The sequence below is a fragment of the Dermacentor variabilis genome, chromosome 5 (assembly GCF_050947875.1).
Source record: "Dermacentor variabilis isolate Ectoservices chromosome 5, ASM5094787v1, whole genome shotgun sequence".
NCBI lineage: Eukaryota > Metazoa > Arthropoda > Arachnida > Ixodida > Ixodidae > Dermacentor > Dermacentor variabilis.
In genome coordinates, this window is record NC_134572.1 from 17,389,799 (window position 1) to 17,408,540 (window position 18,742).

The 18,742-nt window shown below is 46.1% G+C and overlaps 1 protein-coding gene across 7 annotated transcripts in view; it reads left to right on the forward strand.

Moving 5' to 3' along the window:
* pnt (ETS transcription factor pointed) overlaps positions 1–18,453 on the forward strand; it is a 206,586-nt gene extending 188,133 nt beyond the window's left edge. For 6 of the 7 annotated variants that reach the window (XM_075691874.1, XM_075691876.1, XM_075691880.1 and 3 more), the window contains 4 exons: positions 1,915–2,091; positions 11,558–11,791; positions 12,586–12,942; positions 15,584–18,453. In XM_075691874.1, the coding sequence (XP_075547989.1) occupies positions 1,915–2,091; positions 11,558–11,791; positions 12,586–12,942; positions 15,584–15,924 (1,109 nt within the window). In that variant the 3' untranslated portion in view covers positions 15,925–18,453. The remainder of the gene's footprint in view (positions 1–1,914; positions 2,092–11,557; positions 11,792–12,585; positions 12,943–15,583) is intronic. The other variant, XM_075691875.1, reaches the window with a different exon arrangement.
* Positions 18,454–18,742: the final 289 nt, after the last annotated feature.

The following is an 18,742-nucleotide window of genomic DNA, read 5'->3' on the forward strand; positions in this document are numbered from 1 at the left end:
AAACCTCACGAGCTGATATTCCTATCTAGGAAAACACAGAACTATGCTTGAGCTACGGTGGGCAATAGTTTGGTACTGCCATATAGACGCAATATATATTTTCATATTGCAGAGGTTATTATTACGTTTCTCGATTTTTTCCTAACTTTATTGATTTGCAAGGATCAGCTGTTTTCGCCGGAAACGATTGGGGTTTTTCATCAAATCAGGCCTCCGCAATATTTCCAGCTAAGTTGCCAGTATTGCCATCAAGGTTGATGGCTGAGCAGGTGTACTCGGGTACCCTTACACTGCGAAAAGACGGTTGCATGCCGTTAAAATACACATCAGCTGCAAATTGCCGACTGTAAACCATGAGCCTTGAACTTTAAAATAGCTGTTTTTTTTTCGGGCAAGAATAAATTAGGATTAGTAATTAGGATTAGTAGAATTAGGAGCAACTCAGTGTGAGTGCGATGTTGGTCTCTTCAAGAGGCGCATGGCAAGTCAGAATGGTATAGGCTATACTTGGCTCGAACTGACTAACTAGACCAGCTGAGTTTAGATCTCGTATAAAGAAGTGAGCTTAATTTATTGGAACTTCTCAGTCGGGGCGTGTGTATTTTCTCCGAATGTGGCGAACAACACGCACACACACCAAAATAAAAGGCGACCTACGTAGCGTTCGTTCAGCACGCAACAAACAGGGCTATTTGGTGTACGTTCATAGCTCGAGCACAACACAAGAAAACTATGAGTAAGGTTCGTGGATGTAATGCACGCTGGTCTTACCAGTGAATGTATGCATCTGAGGTTTCACAAGAGCCACGTAGATCTTGTCGACGGGCTCGTTCCGGCGCTCGCGTGCTTCGCGCCGCGGCCTTCGGAGGATCCAGCGCCCTGCTTTGAATGCCCTCGACTCGGCCGAGAAATTGCCCGCCGCCCCCGCCGTCTTCACCTGGAAATTATCCGCGTTCGAGTTTTCGCTCCGCACCCTTGACCCAAACCCAACCTTAGCGCAGCCGTTCTTTTTGTTCGGCCGTGTTGCGTCGCGAAACTCCGGCGAGTGGGAGGCCCATTGTGGACCTAAGTGGGGGGCGGCTGTTGCTCTCTGTGTACTTAGCTTCACGCCAAGGGGATTAGTCACGTATACAAGCGGTGCTGCTTCGTGCTATATGCACTCCCGAGAAAGTTGTAGCACAAGCAACCGCAGGTCTGGTCACCTACTGTGGAAGAGCTCAAGCGTGCTAAACTAGCTGGACCTAGACTCTACTGTCTGCGCATATTGTTTCGACAATCAAGTCCACGATGGGACCTGCAGGTTCGGCGATGGAAGGCCCAACACGCGTGCCTCATGCAGTCAGGGAGAGTTCCGACGGAATAATTTCTTTCTTTCTTCTTTTTTGTGACGCAAGAGAAGCCGATTCCATTGTGCAGACGTACCCTTGAACCACTTTTCGGTTTGATGCACCGACATGATAAGTCCTTGCGGCACGAGTTAGTGCTCGAAGTGTTTCTTTTCAATTCAACCACGTTACTGCAAATAACTATGTAATGCACTCATGTTGCATCACATAATCGGGATGGCTTCGCAAAGATCAATGACATCGTGGGCTAAGCATAGCCACATGCGCGGAACGCGCATTTGGTGTGTTTAAAGAACCGAAATGAGTTACTCGTTACCAACGGTTCCAGTCCCAATGAATTTTAGAACAGCTTCTTGAGAAAAGGTATGGAGCAAGTGTGTACTTGCCCCCAAGGTTGCTAAGCAACAAGCAAAGGTACAAGACCAGCTTGAAATAGACATATTTTACTGTCCTAGCTTATCCTAACCATAAGTACACTACTTGCCATGAAGTTCGCGGAGTGTCCTGGCGTAGTGTAACGGGAAATTAATTTCGAGTAACGAACCTTTCTGCTTGCTCTCTGTTGCAGACGTGGAAAAGGAGTGCGCCTCGCTGGAGAACGTCCCGTCCAACCTGTACGAGTCTGTCTGCGTCCCTGGCCTGGACGAGTTCTTCCAGCAGGGAGGAAGCTTTCCGATGCCGGAGCAAAAAGTCACGCCTGTCATGAATGGAGCCGCAGCGCCCACTTCGCAAGCCTACATCGACGGTAAGCAGCTATGCGAATTACATGCTTAGTAGCGACAAATAGCTCGACAAATAGCTATGCGTCACTCTCTGCAGACGATGTTCACTGACGTAACTGTACTGCTATCGTCTTCGAGAACCAAGCTATGGGTATAAAAAAAAAAAAAAAGAACAGCGCCTGTATCATGCATGCGCACAGCCTTTTAATCGTCTACATTGCAGTCAGAGGTTCTCCAATGTTGCCGCCATGACGTCACATGCCCCAGGAAAGCGCTTATTGAAGTAAGGTAGCTAGTAAACTACTACGTCGGCTGATAAGGAAGCGATCAGTGCACTCGCAACGCGTGGCAGCAGCTCCTTTCATGTCGTCTATTCTAGTTTTCCCGCTTCACACATTTCAAAATTTTAACGCATTTAGCACCCGAGATCGAGCACATGTGTCCACGGACAGCGGACACGCAACCTGTAATATCTTCTGCTCCGCAGAAAGTTAGCGCATGACGCTAAATACATGCATGGTTCACTGGAATACACATCTTGGTACTACGGGATGGTCAATCAGGGCAGTCACTTCCGCTGCGTCTAATTAACGCATTTATCCTGGGCGGATGCTTTCGAAACAAATCCCGGGGTAAGCGTCAAGCCCGCGCTAGCGACCAGAGGTCACATATATCGGGGAGCCCCGTAAAGAAGCCAGGAAGAGGGTGGGTGGAGCGGCTCCCGTAATGATGCCAAAAGCGGCTTCCTTCTCTCGCTTGTGACGACAGAAGTGGCGTGTAGTATAGTCTCACTTCCGCCGCTAATTACAGCTTCCGGTTCAAGCATTACGCGTCGGCTCCTCCCTTCTTCCTAAACGGAGTAGCGGGCAATCGGAAATGACCGGCCGATTCGTACGCGCGCCGAGCGCCGCCGCCACGGATCAGCGGCCGCCAGAGACAGCAACGCGCGGAGCTCCCAGAGTCAGAAAGTTGAGCTGGCTAATGCCACGTCGATGGAAGCAGGCATCGTGGCGCGGAGCTTCCCTTGGGCACGGCTCTTCCGTCCGCACGCGTGACACTGCGCGGACGGCGTGAGGCCAACTTTTTTTTGCGCCGCGGTTCGGAAATAGAGGAGTGGTCGCGGATGCACGGGCCCGTGGCCGCCGCGGCCCGGTGTTGGTCCCGTCCCGCTCAGCGGGATAGTACGGCCTCCCCTCTCTCCAGCCTTCGCTCCCCTCCTGGTTCCTCGCTCACCTGTTGTTGCGCACGCACGCCCGAACCGTGATGAGTGGTCGCTTTCCACCGGAAACGCGCGGTTCTTTTCTCTCGCCCAGTCTCTCTGACGCTGCTGTCCGCTCTTGCTTTTATTTCTTATTGTTGGGTCTTGTCTGCTTTTTCCCCTTATATTTTGTTGTTGCGGGGTCGAGGAACAGTATGCGCGCATGCTGCGGCATTTATGAGCTTCTCTGTGCGCTCCAGTGGCGCCGCCCTTTGGGTATTTGTTTTCGACATACGTTTCTCTCGCCTCCCTCCCCCCCCACATCTTTTTTCCCTCTCTCTCTACCGTGCCTGAATATTCACTACGTGAACAAGCACGAAAGCAGAAAAGAAATGTTCGCTTTGCTTCGGTTCCCTCCTGCCCCCCCCCCCCCCCCCCAATTTTCATCATTTTCATATAGTTCCGCCGGCATTTGAGTATTCTTCTTTTGGTTAGCCCTTCCCGAAATAATAAAAAGTTTGCTCAGTTATTCAACCACCTTTTAGGCTCGTGCTCAGTCGACTCTAGTTCGCGCTTGGCCTCTCCACTTTCTCATGTTTGCCGAACAGTGTTCTGCTCTCTTGGCGCATTGACTTCGTTTTCTCTGCATTGTTTTTCCTCTTATTTTGCTTCTTTTGGTAGATGCGTGAACCGTGTTTCTTTCCAATCTTTTCTTAGTTTTCTTTTCTTTCTCGCTCGTTCCTGACCTACAATAACCGAACGGTTTCCGGCGGATGTTTGTGTTGAGAACCGAACCAATGTCGCGCGCCGGCGTGGTTTTCCCATCTCTTCGCTCACCCTTTCCCTACGCGTCCGCCCTTCCGAATTTCGTTTGCCACGCATCGGCTCACCGAACAGTCCTACAGATTTAAATATCTGTGGTGGTGACTTGGGATAGGAGCTTTATAAGTCTTCGTTTAGATATCGTGCAATATTCGTTGCTTTGTGACTATGGTATTGGGCTGCTAAGCACCAGGTCGCGGGCTAAGCACCACAGCGGCCGTATTTGGATGGGGGCGAAATGCGATAACACCCGTGTACTTAGTTTAGGGGCACATTAAAAAGTCCCAGCTGGTCCAAATTTCCGGAGTCCCCCACTACGGCGTGCCTCATAATCAGATCGTGGTTTTGGTATGTAAAACCCCATAATTGAATTTTTTTAAAGCCGGACCCGCAATTCAATTATTAGTTCATTGTCAACAATTAAACACCGTCAAATGTGTCCCTATGCTTCGCTTGGCTTGAAATGGTTGTTACTAAAAGTGTAGTTCCTCGGTTGCCCCAATTCCTCTCGCTCAGCACAATCTGCCAGTGCCACCTATTGACCCCGGTGCTTTCACGAGAAACGACCGCGGTCGGAGCTGACTGCTCTGCAGGATATGCACAGATTCTTAGAAGAGATAACGAACGGGTGAGTGGTGTGATGGTGTGATAGTATCTCTTAACGAGATAATATAGACCAATGAGATAGACGCAAGAAGATAGAAAGAGAATATGCACCTGGTGAAAATTGCATAAACAAAAACACAAAAACACCGTGTGTGTGGGGGGGGGGGGGTGCGTGCGTGCGTGCCTGCCTGCCTGCCTGCGTGCCTTTAGCTACATCGCCTCTTGAGCAAAAAAATTCTGCGCTCCCTTTACCACTGTTCTGCCACCTCTTCCTCGCCTTCACAAACTCGCAAAATAACGGCCCATGGCTCCAGCTTTCTCTGTCACCGTGCCGGCCTTCTCTCTCGAGATGACATCTCGAGTATCCGCGTGAGCTGCGACCGCTCGCGTAGCTATCGGCGCCCGGTCGGCACTCGGACCTCCAGGGATCGTCACTCAGCGCTTCGCACGTTCCGTCTGCACGGAAAGAAGAGAGCAAAGCAATACCGAGAAGCGAGCTGGAGAAATGGGCGACGCCGTCGAGCAGGCCGCGGTTCACCACAAAGGCGTCTCTGATTCGGCGAGATGAGGCTCTGCCGGCTCTCGCTTGTCTGTATATATGCTGCTTGCGCCACGCCTGCATCGCAAACAGGAGGGCGGTCGCCGATAGCGGCGCCTCTTCGCTCTGTGGCGACGGAGTGCTTTGCGGTCCTGTGTTTGTCGGCTGCGGAGGACCACGAACTTTGCAGCACGGTTGTCGGCCCACGTAAATTTCGGTGCAAGATATTTAGCCGTTCGGACCGGGAGATTGCGCGCGCACGTTGCTCGTTCCATCTGCCGCAGCGTGTTCTGTCTTTCGGCGTTTCTCTCTTTTCGGGCAAGGTAACCCCGCACAGAAGCAACATTGCACTTATCCTGTCACGATGATGCAAATGCGCCTAAATAGCGTGGACAATAGCTAAAGACGAGACAGTCATAGCGAAACTTCCAAGTTGTTTATTAGAAAATCAGGTAGTCATATATATTTGCACACTCGCCCAACAACTGACCGACTTATACTATCTTTTGCCAAAGTTGCGAACTTGCGAACCATTACTGGGAACTCGAGATGGTCAGATATTGAGTACGCCTCTGTGGGCATAATAGAGAGAGAGAGAGAGAGAGAGAGAGAGAGAGAGAACGCTTTTAGAGGAAGAATTATGGAGTGGTACCACTCTACCTCAAGGCTCCTAACCTATGTTCTCTTACATTGCTCAGTTAGCTATGACCATCGATTTTCGTATTATTTACCTTGTTTATTTATATTTTGCGATATAGTGCACGTTTCAGTGCGTAATGACCACGAACAATCTTTGTGTTCGGAGGAAGGCTTCTTTGCTCTGTTTTCGTAAGCCCTCCGTATATTCCACGGATTTTCCAAATCGCGCGTCATCCACAGAGGCAAACGGCACGAAGCTTCCCCATGATTTCCTTATCGCAGCACCACAAGGCATTTGTGGTTGACCTGCGCGCTCGGCTTTCCCGAGATGTGAAAAGTTTCTTAGTCATTGAGATAGGTTACGCATGGGCACAAAAAATAAGTACTTGGCTTTCTAGGGACTTTTTCTTCGTTTCGTACATTTTGTGAAATCGGAGGCTGTTTTTTAGTGTGCTATGGCAGGTTCGGTGCCCAATATATCCAACGTTGTCGGATTGTTCCAGCATCCTTCTGAAATCTTCAGCGTGTTAATAAGCTTCACTACAGTGCAGAAAAATGCAGCGTGCTCTTTTTTCTTTCTTTATTTAGAAAGTAACAACTAAAATGTTTTGGCGATCCGCTCTACGGTTGTCGCGATGCCAGATGCCATACTTGCAAGCTTAGCTGTGCCGTGCATGTGTGGCATTGTTTAGCTGCACTTCGTGCCAAGTAGGGCGGTGGCGGAAGCGTTAGTGGTAAGGGTAGAACCATAGCGAAATACTAAATCCCAATTGACGTCAAGAGAGTGGAAAGCGAAAGCAGGATTAAGAAGGTGGGTGACGTTGGAACAGTGATCTTACTATAATCGCAAGAGAACACGGCGGTAATACCAGATGAAATGTTCATGACATATGCACACTAAGCTTTATGCTGGGAAAATAAGGCCGCGCAAGATAAGCTAATGAGGACCGGGTTAAAAAAAAAAGTTATGGCATCGAAAATCTACAGGCCGTTTTAATTCTGTGGCTGCACAAGATTTAGGTGCTTGAGCTTGTTAAAACGTCAAAGAAACCTGCTGTTGGCTTCACCACACATAATATAGATAGAACATTGCGTGGCGACGCCGGAATTTACGGCCGAAAGTGAAGCGAGCAGGGAAAGGCAGATATATATATATATATATATATACATACATATATATATATATATATATATATATATATATATATATATATATAAAGAGAGTGAGGGTGAGTTAGAGAGACAACACAACCACTTTATGGCAAAAGCAGGCCTACCGAGCAAATGACGTAATGGCCTTGCAACATGTGCCTTGCCCAGTGGGCTGAAAACGAAGTTAAGAAACGCTTTTCGAGCCGGGGAAAAATAAGGCACGGCTCCAGTGCGTCCGAAGTGGTCCGTTGGTCAGTGCGACGCCTTCTCGCACCCTCCCCCCACCCCCTATTTTTTCTTTCTTTCTTCCGGGCTTGTTTGTGACCTTGTTGGCGCGTGGTGGTGCTCGGGTTTCTGCTGTTCCTTGCCTCTATTAGCCGTTTTGAAGAACGACATAATTTTCTTTGCCGTTTTCTTGCCTCATTTTACTTTCCTTACTTTTTCTTCGTTTTCTTTTTCATTGTGTCTTTCTTGCATACGGGTGAGGCTCTGCAGCCGACCCGTAAATATACTCGCGCGTTCGTTCAGTTCTGCGCTATAGAAACAGTTGCTGATTTGCCTTTGTGTTGCTCAAGCGTCCGTTTTTATTTATTTTTCATTTCTGGTTCTCTCTACGGTCTTTCAGTAGTGTTTCCATGGGGGTAAAGACATAGGGAAACGCATTAGTCATAATAGGCGTTTACATACGGAGTATCATTTCTCGGCCTCGCTGCCGACAAAGCCAAAGTGCGTCGTCGTTCGTGGTCCCGTGGCGAGCTTTGCCTAATAGCTATAGTCACTGTGTTCACGACGACTCGTATGGATTGCGATCCTTTAGCGTCAGCGCTCGATTTCTCATCTATACGCGGTGCCCGCGTACTTGCACCATCGTCCTCGTCCTCCTGCAAGAAACATTTCCAGCGTAGCACTTGAATCTTTACCGAGAAAACATCGAGAGTTCTCAGGACATGGAGTTTTCCTCATCATGCGCACTTCAAAGTTACTGATAGGACCCATTATGTAATGCTGGAAAACTTTAGATAGAAGAATGGTTTGACTTGTTTTCCGTCATCGCTGTGCTGTTTTTGAGGCAATTGTGAGCCTATGGACGGCGTGACTCAGCCGCCGCGTGTACAAGTGAGTTGAATCCAGTTGGCCTCGATAAGAGTGTGTTAGAACGCAGAATCAAAACCTACGCGATATATCCTCACGAACCTGATGGGTCGCGCAAAAGCAAAATATGCCGCCCAGAACATGGCAGAGTGAAAGTGGTTCGGCTTGCGAAGGTTGCATGCAGTCAGCGTCGCTCTCACGGCTATCCCGCGGGAAGCGAGACTTGGACGGTTGCTTATTTGGATCGATCCATATGCCGAGTTGTCTTCGTGCGTGTTGGTGTGTCTCCCTCTCTTTCTCAAGTGTCGGCCTGCGAATTTATCGCCGGTACGTGTTCCTCTATCCTGGCTTCTGCAGACCCTAAATTAGCCCATTCCGTTGTTTCTCGCCACGGCTGGGCGGATGCGTTTCCTGTATCCCGCGCCGATTTCGGCCCGTCGCGCTTACCACCTGTTGCGCACGCGTAGCAAGTCCCAAACGTGGAGTGGGGCTGCTGATTTTCTTCTCGTTTTCTCATTCGCCTCGCTATGAAAGCGTTCGTCACCGCTGCCGTGTAGAGCTGATTTCTCCGAATTCCGGTGCAACGCACGTCCTATACGGACGCTTCAGGTGCGTGCGCGTCGATACACTCGCGCCGCTTCGACATCTGTTCCGCGATCTTACGGAGTGCGTGCCGTTGTATCACCCCTTCTTCTATATGAAAGTTTGGTTCAAGCGGGACGATAAAACAGACATTGTCTTTCTGAATTATCTAATTGTCTAGAAGAAAGGGTACCGAGGGGCCGGATGTTTATTAATTATGTCTTGAGAAGCGAGCAAGAAAAAACAAACATTACGCGTGCATCGCACGCATAATGCAAAGACGTGGAATCGATCGTTCCCCACCTGCGGCCGGTTGCTTTTTTCATCCATTTTCGTTTCCATTAACTTATCATTTCTTTCATTCAATTAGCAAGTACATGTAATTTTCCCTATGTTATCCTTTGTGTCTTTGTTGGCTTCTCATGATTTGAATAATTATGAGGCATTCAAGTTACCTTACATCATGTTGCAGCATTAGAGCATGAAAAAGAAAAGTAACGTGATAACGTCCATTGGACGGGTTATGCGTAATAGCATTAGCGTCTGAAGTTTATGCGCATACTATGTGAAAACGACCTTTTCCCCTGAGTAGCCCTAGTTTTGGTTTGTCGTGTGTATAAGCTCGAATTAAATGTTGCGGCATTCAGCATGATATATTAATGACATAAGCTTACACCTTAGTGAGACTCCAAAACACGGTTTAGGCCACGCCAAGAAACAGATAGCAACATACTGCATTAGTGCGAATAAAACGTTAGCGCCAACCAACGCATTTCTGCCTTTGGAAGGTAACAATACAGTGAAACAATGGCGTTTACCATAAACGTTCTCTTTAAAAAATTATAAACAATACTGACTTCGCTAAAAAGTGTTTCCGTTAAAAACTGACTTTGTTCACACAAGCATGTTAAGAGTAAGAACTATAGGTGCGTAGAGCATGTGCACGATCAAACTGGACTTGAGAAAAAAAGAAGTCTACGAAGTCGCAATATAAATGCTTCATTCCCTTCTCTGTTCACATCTCACATCGAAATCGCTGCAGGGATGAAAATACGTAGCTTGGTAAGCAGCTGTAGTGCTTCCGTACGCCTGTGTCGTTCTCTTCGCTGTTTTAAAAAAAATGCAATTGCGACTAATTAGCGTCAACCTCCTATGCTCATTCTGGACCATAAGCTGGAAACGGGGTCAAGTCTTGGGATTCCGAGAGACGTTGCGAAGACCCTTCGAAGAAGTGACTTGCACACAGTTCTAGAGAAGGGAGGGTGTGCCTCGTGTGCGCCCCCTAGTGGCACGGGGTTCAGCTCTCTGGGCCAGGCCATTGATTGGAGTCGGTTGCCAAATATATGTCGCGCAAGAAGCCGTGCGGTGCCCCTGCGCACTGACCGGTGGCGAACCAGCTCGTGGTCAGTGGCAGCGGAGCGTGTTCCGGCGGGGGCCGTTTTTCTCCGGGACCCTGCGTCGCACTCGACCGTAGGGCGCACTATGCCTCCGAGAAAAGAACGCCTGTCGGTTTAGTTGCGAAATTACGCGGCCCCTTTCAAGCGCTGCAGCCTTATTGCCGCGGGGGAGTTGGTAGCCGTGAGAGCTGTAGCTGGTCGTTGCGGGCAGTCACTGGCGTCCTCCGCAGCACAGACGGTGAGGGCGGGCCCTCGTCCGTTTGCCTCCGCCTCCTGCCAACTTGCTTCACCACGCAGACCGCGCAATTTCGGCCTCTGCTGAAGGGCTACCAGGCTGCCTCAATGAGCGCAGACATTAATTGAGTGCATGCGTGACCGCCCGTTCGCCTTGCAGGCTGCGCACCGCGGCACCCTTTGTGGTTGCTGCTGGCTCTTTTCGTCGCAGCCCTCCTATTTTACTTTATTGTATTTTTTAAATTTTTACAGCGAACCTGTTATTGAGAATGGAAGCTCTCGTAAACGTTCTACGTGAGCTTTTTGTTTTTGACGAGCCGCAGAGCACTTCTCTGGTTAGGACGGCCACTCATATACTATAGTGGACATGTCGCGTGCGCGTTGCACATAATTTCCACATTTTCCAACAATTTTGGCTTGAAAGTCTTAACTTGCTTAAGGCGTCTTCGGCGCTTGGCCGAGGGTCCAGCATAACGGGCCCTTCCAAGAGCAATGTGTGCACACTGAACTTGTACCACGTCACTAAAGCTTGTACTTATCTTTACAAGCGTCTTCAATTCTAACCCCTCCGCTGCAATAATATCAGATGCGGCCGGGGTGCCACTGGGCGTCTCTGCAAGCCCGACGACGTCTTAGGCATACGTAGTCCACCCCTTGTTTCCATGTAGTACCGTATAATGGGAGCAGCCTCTGTCAAATATTCCCGGAACGTAAGTTTTTACGCATTGGCTGCACACATTATCGCAATGGCCGAGTCGAGAACCATATCCAGTGGAACAGTCTGTGCCATATGTGAAGAGTAGAGGAAGTGCGTATATATGTACATGGAAATGCAAATGCACTGAGCATCTTACGTGGCGAAGTTGTTCGTATGGCCCCCCTTGCCGGCAAAGTTGTTTTTTCTTCCACATTCATTTCTAGTTAATTTTCTTTTGTTTTAAATATAGTCTCAAAACTACCGTATGCTTACTTCTCAGTCATTAATTTGAAAATTCTCTCATAAAAGGAAGCGTTTACTTCCCCCTGCATTGATTGGCTTCATTGTTCGACGTTACGCGACAAAATTAGAGCCCGTGGTTCTGCTCAGTCTTCTAAGTCATTTTATATGACTGAGAACCCCATTCTAAACTTTATTAAAATGTGCAACTGTATTTTGTATGCCTGGTAATCTGCAGATAACATCAGTGTTATGTTGTCCCGCAACAACGATGTTCTTTCGATTTGTCCAGGAGGCTACAACCACATAAGCGAGAGCCTTCATACGTTGAACGACATGAACCAGGAGGAGATGGCGCTCGGTGGCCACAACTCCTACGACGAGTCCCAGGAGTACGGCCTCGAAACGCCGCAGTCGCACCCGCCCTATTTGGACTCGAGTCCCGAGTTCTACCCTTCCACGTCCGCCGTCGTACACGAATCAAAGTTCCAGCCCACCTACACGACGAGCAAGGAGTATTCCAGACGTAAGTGACACCATTGTTATCATTGGCCTACCCTAGTGTAAGCCGACTGACCAACAACTGTGGGTGTCATTATCTTCCGTACCTTGATCATGAGAGCGACGTATCGTAAATGATGAGGAATATGTTGCTGATAGCTCCCTTATACCAGGAATATCGTTGCCCAACTTCGTACACGCCTGCTTTCTTGCGATTTGGACTGAAGGGAAACTTAAAAGAAAAGTTGACTTGAATGGGTAAACTAAGCTTATTTAATATTAGAAGAGTCAATGTTACTGTGAGCTGAGACTTGGTAAGCCAGAAGAGACGCAAAAACGAAACACGGGCTTGTATAGTTCCCGCGCTCTCTCCTTGTAATGTCGTGAGATGTAGACAGCACCTGTTCGAGGATAGTACCTAGTGTATCATTGAAGAAGGGCTCCGTGGCATTCTAAGGTAACCGATGACTCAACCACGTGAGTTTTATGAACTAATTTGAACCAGAATATGGGACCCAAGCACGCGAAAACTAGTAAGAACAGCGTACCAGTAACCTACGCATTAAAAAAGGAATACCCTTCGTTTCCTTCGATAATAATCAATGTGTTTTCCCCATATAGGCGCAGATCGATTATTGAAAATATAATGTCGCTAGACTAAACTAACATAGTTTAATTCTTTAGTGACACTTTATGCAGCGTTCTTGATCGGTTGACCCCGTGTCCAATTTTTTACCCTTCCTAAGTCAAGCTCTCGTTTCTCCCGTCACATGCTGGGTGCCTGATGTCTTCTTCGGCATTTCCTTTGCCCGACTGCAGCGAGGTACTCCCACCACGACATGGGCCTCCCCGAGCGCTACACGGGCGCGCATCACTACGAGCCACCCTTCCAGACGGTCCCCACGGCCGTCCAAAGCGCTGCCGACCACTGGGCGGCCGCCGCCGCGGCCCACCAGAACGGCGTGGCAGCTGCAGCCGCGGCCGCGGCCGCAGCCAACGGCGGCGTCCCTCCGCCCCACCACCACCACCACCCGTCGTCATTCGGGCCCCTGCACGCGCTTCGCGGCGACGGTCCTCTGGGCCACCTGAGTTCCGGCGCGCTGCAGCGATCGCACCTTGTCGGCGGCGGCGACAGCAAGCCTGTCATCCAAGCGGCCGTTTTAGCAGGTTATTCTGGTGTGTCCTTGGACTAACCCTCACCGTTCTGCTTGCCCGTGGAAGCGATACCGTTAGGGGGTGCTTCTACCCCAGATTTTATCTCCTAATATTACTTGATTTGTGGTAATTGTTCTGCTTATCAGACAAGAGAAACTCATCCATGTTGCACTTCTATGACTAATCTCCCATGCTCAATCGGAGGGTTCTGTGCGTGACACTCGCGGTAAAGCAAGTGCGCTGTACTTGTTGGAATATGTTTATATGCACCCATGAGGGAATTGCGTCTCTTAGTAAATTATTGCTGCCACTGAAGATAACTGCGACATACTTAATCGTCGCCATGAAACACATTGAGGGTTCTGACAATTGCAACTGATTACACAGGGTGGTGCTTAAATGGGTAGGGATAGGGATAGTAGTTGGTCTGTTATATTTGAAAAAAAGGGATGTCGTCTTTGTCTTGCAATGAAGTTATCTTCAAGATTACAATGAAGGTACGTTTTCTGTACCACTGGCATTAATTTGTTCAACTATGATAGCTACTCACCTAAGCATACAATCAAGTTTTCCTCAAGAGTATCTTTTATTGCACATTATGTTGTGAACTTAGCTCGAAATCTGCATTGTAATATTGGACATCATTGTAACTCGTGTGCCTGCAAGATAGTATATTTGGACAGAGAAAACAGTAGCTTCTCTATGAGTGAATACATATGCACCACATGTGAAATGTAAATGATTTAAGGTGTGCTCACCAGCGTCAAAAACCATGTGCTTGTGCATAAATTTGGGCTTGAGGTCATGAGCAAAAATAGAACACGTTGTGGGGCTAGTTGTTTGATAGCTTTCAAAAGATGAAGCACTGACAGAGACAGCAGACCAATGACGAAACAACAATGACAAGACAAGGCACTACTTGCAAATGTTTATTGAGGTCAAAAGCGGCCCCCATGGCTATACATTCGGCCACTTTTTTACCTCAATAAACAGTTACAAATAGCGCCTTGTCCTGTCATTGGTGTGCTGTTTCTGCTGGTGCTTCATCTTTTGAGAGCAAAAATATATATCAGTTATCTTGAACAGAGATTGCTGCTTAGGGTACTTCTTTCGCTTTACAGATATTTATTTTTGCAATGCCAGAAATATTTTAAGACTCTCCCCTTATAGATGTGCAAAAATAATGCAATGAAGAACTTAAAAGTGTAATATATATCCTTACTCGGGCATGACCCAACTCCTAGCTTCGCATTTTGACTATTGCAGTGTTTGAAGGCCTGTTGCTTTTGTGCATGGCTTTAATGTGGAATGCTACATGGATGAGCTTTGCTCTTGGCTCTGCTTTTCAAAGCATTTCTCACTTTTTGTTGTTACCTTTGGCATTCCTGCTTGTAAATTCTCCTTGTTGCTTGCTGCTTCCACAGTAAACAGAATGGTATTGAAGTGGCTCAGAAGGATGCTGTTGATTCCATAGGGATCGTAGAGACGTGCTAGCGCTACATAAATTTGATAGCTTAAAGATTTTGACCTTACCAAACATTTGACATCAAGGCACATCCATCGATGTTCATATCACTGTAGTTGGTCTGGAATATAGCAACAGACTGAGTCACTTCAACCGTCATGCTAACTCGTATTGTGTCATGAAGTTCTAGCAATTCATGACTAAAATTTTTATGCTGTTCAGAACATGGTTTAAGTTTTCAAAGCTCTTATCATAAATTTGGGTGTGCTGTGAACAAAAGCAATATTGTCTTGTCAATAGCCTCAGGTAATGAAGAATGCTAATAATATAATATCAATAGTTGATAATGTCAGAGATCAAGCTCACCGGTATTCCATCACCAAGCTTTTTTAGTGCACAGAAACCACAGAACTGTATATACCCTTTTATGCATGTGGTTTCTAAATGCAAGAGAAGTTTGGGTAACATTTAGTTCAGAACTCGTTACTTATAGTACTACGTGCTAGTCTTTCTTCTGGAATTATTCCACTGCTTGTATGCGCTTAATTATTGCCAATTTTCTTGCACTGATAGGTGCTCATGGTTGTACTGATCTCACAAAGACTAGTACGTTTGCACGTTTTCAGCTTCTTTCATAGTAACTTTCTACTGCTATACCTATAGCAATAGCATGACAGCAACTTTGACTGCTTCCAGTCGGCCCATTGCTGTGTTTTCAATGCATGATTCTACCACATTCAAGGGTGACTTGGACAGAGCCACCCCTCTCCCCTTTGCAAAAACTAATAATTGCTCGAGGTGACATAATTAGGTTATTCCAAGCAATCGCGCTCTGATTCGCATGAGCATTACTTCCTCAGTGTAATCGAAAAGCAAAATTTACAGGAGTAAGAATGCAATAAATTTAAACTCATTATGCGATAAAAATTCTGCAAAGGGAATATTGAACAAGACAGAGCTCACTTAAGATATGAAACAAGTGTGGACTATTTCATATTGGGATGGGCCCTCAAATAATACATCTCATATAATTAAATGCTGTCACCCACTAGCAGTAAAATGCCGTCGGTTTTATGGATAGTAATTTAAGTTTACAACATGATTCCCTCAAAACTAATGCTTTTTTGCCTAACAATTTGGTAATATAGCCCAATGATGATACTTAATTCTGTTCTCATCTTGTTCATCCTCTCACAGGAAGTGGCCCGATCCAGCTTTGGCAGTTCCTACTTGAGCTGCTCACTGACAAATCCTGCCAAGGCTTCATCAGCTGGACAGGCGATGGCTGGGAGTTCAAGTTGACAGACCCGGATGAAGTGGCCCGGCGCTGGGGGGTCAGAAAAAACAAGCCCAAAATGAACTATGAGAAGCTTAGCCGAGGCCTGCGCTACTACTATGACAAAAACATAATACACAAGACAGCTGGCAAGCGCTATGTGTACCGCTTCGTGTGCGACCTGCAGACGTTGCTGGGCTACACGCCTGAAGAGCTACATGCTATGGTTGAGTTGAAACCTGAAAAGAAGGATGAAGACTGAGCCAATCAGCTTTGATGCTGGATTTTGTTCGATTTGGTGTCTCTCGCGTGATTTGAGCTCATCATAGGTGGTGTTGGTGACGTGTTCTACAGTGCGGACTCGCTGGACAGATTCCTGCTCACCCAGTGTGTGTGTGCGTGTGTGGTGAACTGACGAGTGCTACAAGACAAGAGACTCTTTGTGAAAGCACAAACATTTTAAAAACACAGAAAGCACTTTAAGAGCCTTTTCTTAGACGTATTAAAGCATAAGGATCGCTGGTGGTCGTTGTACCCCGCTGCCTGCAATACAGAGGTTACCTTTGTCTCACATGGAGTTGAAGCATCAGCCTTGCTCAAGCAATTCACACTTCCATCAAATCCTCCTCCTGCTGATGTGTAGCAGGGAGACAGCACTTGCCAGCTGTCAACTTCAGTGGCTCTTGTATTTTTGTCTATGTTGGAAGGTTGACCCTATTGCTGAGATGTTAATACTTTTGTTTTTTAAGGAAATTGTCTTAATGGCAATTAACATTTCATCAAAGCACCACAGCGGTGCACTATGCAATGAGTGTTGATGGTGAAATTGCAGTTACTCCCTGCAAGCATTGTGCCCAGAGGGAAAGATATTCCCAGTATCATGCGAAGTCAAATCTTTATTACATGTCCTGTTTTTCAATTTTATGCCTTCATTTGCCTAAAGTGCTTCGTGTAATGTTTGCGCAATACTTCTGGCTATATTTTTCTGCACAGATGACAAAATTTTGGTAGTATGGCTTTACAAAATTGAGTGAGGTGTATCAAGGGTGTGCTGCATTGTGAGAAGTTGAAGTTCTTTCTGGGATTCAGCTGTTCAGTTTATATAATATCGTGTTTTTATTTAAGTGAACAATCTGGCCAGAAACACAATTCTTTATGTTCCTAATTGGCTATGGCAGCCGTCATCTCAGTAACCATAGCCTAAGAAGTGAATTGAATTAATTTGTGAACTGAAAAGTCTGTGTGACTTCTGCTTTCAAATGGCTGGGTAAAAAAAGTCCTTAGTTTATTATAGTGGTAGCTGTAGCCACATTCTTTAATGAGGCAGCATTCTGATTTCTTCAGTAATCTTTATCTCTGAGAAATGTGGCACTATGCACTTGAGCACATGATGTGTAAACAGCTTAAAGGAAAGCTCATTATTTTATCCTAAGCAAAAACTATTATTAAAGCTCAATGTTGCCAAGTACCTTTTTTTGTCTTTTATCTTTGTTTTATAGTGCATTAGTCACGCAGTCGTTATTGTAGTCATGAACAAGAAGTGTTCTTTTTTTCTTGTTGAAGCGTACCAAGCAAGAAGATACAGCAAAAAGCCAAAGTATTTCACTGTCTCATCTGTTTGCTCTTGGGAGTTTTCTGTTTTGTTGCACATGACATCAACATTTTGTCATTTGTTTTCTTGTGCTTATAATCCTGACTACCTGCCTGTCGATGACAGCAATTACCTTCTTGTATTTTCATGGTGCCCATCACGTTGCGACTTGGTTAAACTTGTACATAAATACATGTATATTATGAGCATCAAATTTTTACTTCATGAATGTATTTTATTAGTAACATAGCTCGATACGTCTTGCGGCATTTATTAGAGGTCAGGAATAAATATAGGACATGAGATGACTTAGGACAGAAGCTATATTAGAATTGTGCATTTTTCTCAGTGTAGTTGAATTTCACAAAAAAAGAGTGGATGTGAATTTTCTGTTAATGATGATTCCATGTTGTTCATGTGATGTGAATGACATCCTCAATATATATCTTGCAGTGGGCGACAGGCATCTACAGTGTGTTGTTGTCCATATAAATGGTGTCTCAATCATAACACTTGTCGAAACCAATTATTTCGTCCCTGCTATAACTTATACTTTATCCAACAACTTGAATGCTTCTCTTGAAAGTGCAGTGTACAAAAAGTATTAAGGAAGTGTGCCGCCAGTATTTTGTCATACCGAAACCTTGTGGAAGCAGTGCCTTAATCTGTTTGTCTTCCAAAGAAGATTTACATATATTTATACAAAGCAAAATTTTTTATATGTTTGTGTGGCACATCCCGAGTTGGAAGTGCAGTGCACGAACGGGAATGTTTCACCTCTCTATTTCATGTTTTTTTTCTTTCACGTTCACGCATCTTTCATGCGTTACCCGTTCAAAGCTGTGCGCAAGCCTTTGTAAATTATTTCCAGAGGTCTCTATGCTTTTAGCATGAAGAGATGATCTTTATTTCTGTTTCTTTCTTTACTCCTCCTTTTGTCTTGTCATTATTTTTCCTTTTTCGCTTGAAAAGCGTCTGAAGTGCAAGATCTCAATAAAGAAGAAAGCATTACAAACTGCCCCACTGGAGGATAATTTTACTGGGGACATTGTGACATCTTGTGATCTGCTATCTTCACATACATTTTTTGCAGACTTGTTTGTAATGTGATTCATTGTTCTCTCGTTTGCTTTACTTCGAATGAATGCAATGTGCAACTTCTGTGGTCTACAGGAAATAAAATGCACATACGATTTTGAAGTTTGTTTTTGTTGTTTCTTGCAGCGATATTGACATAGGGGGAGGTATAGATCTGTCGAAATGGCATCTGTACCTCATTTCTTATAAACTGTCAATGAATGTACAAGCTGATTACTAATTATTGGGCTGCACTAATAATTATAGCTCGGTAAAAGTAAGAAAGCCATCTTCTGTCTTGCATTTTTATACAGTCAAGTTCCGTTGATTTGATCCTGACGACACCGACCAATCTGGTCGAATTCCCCGGCGAGTCGAATTAAACAATACGAAAAAAATAACCCCCACCGGA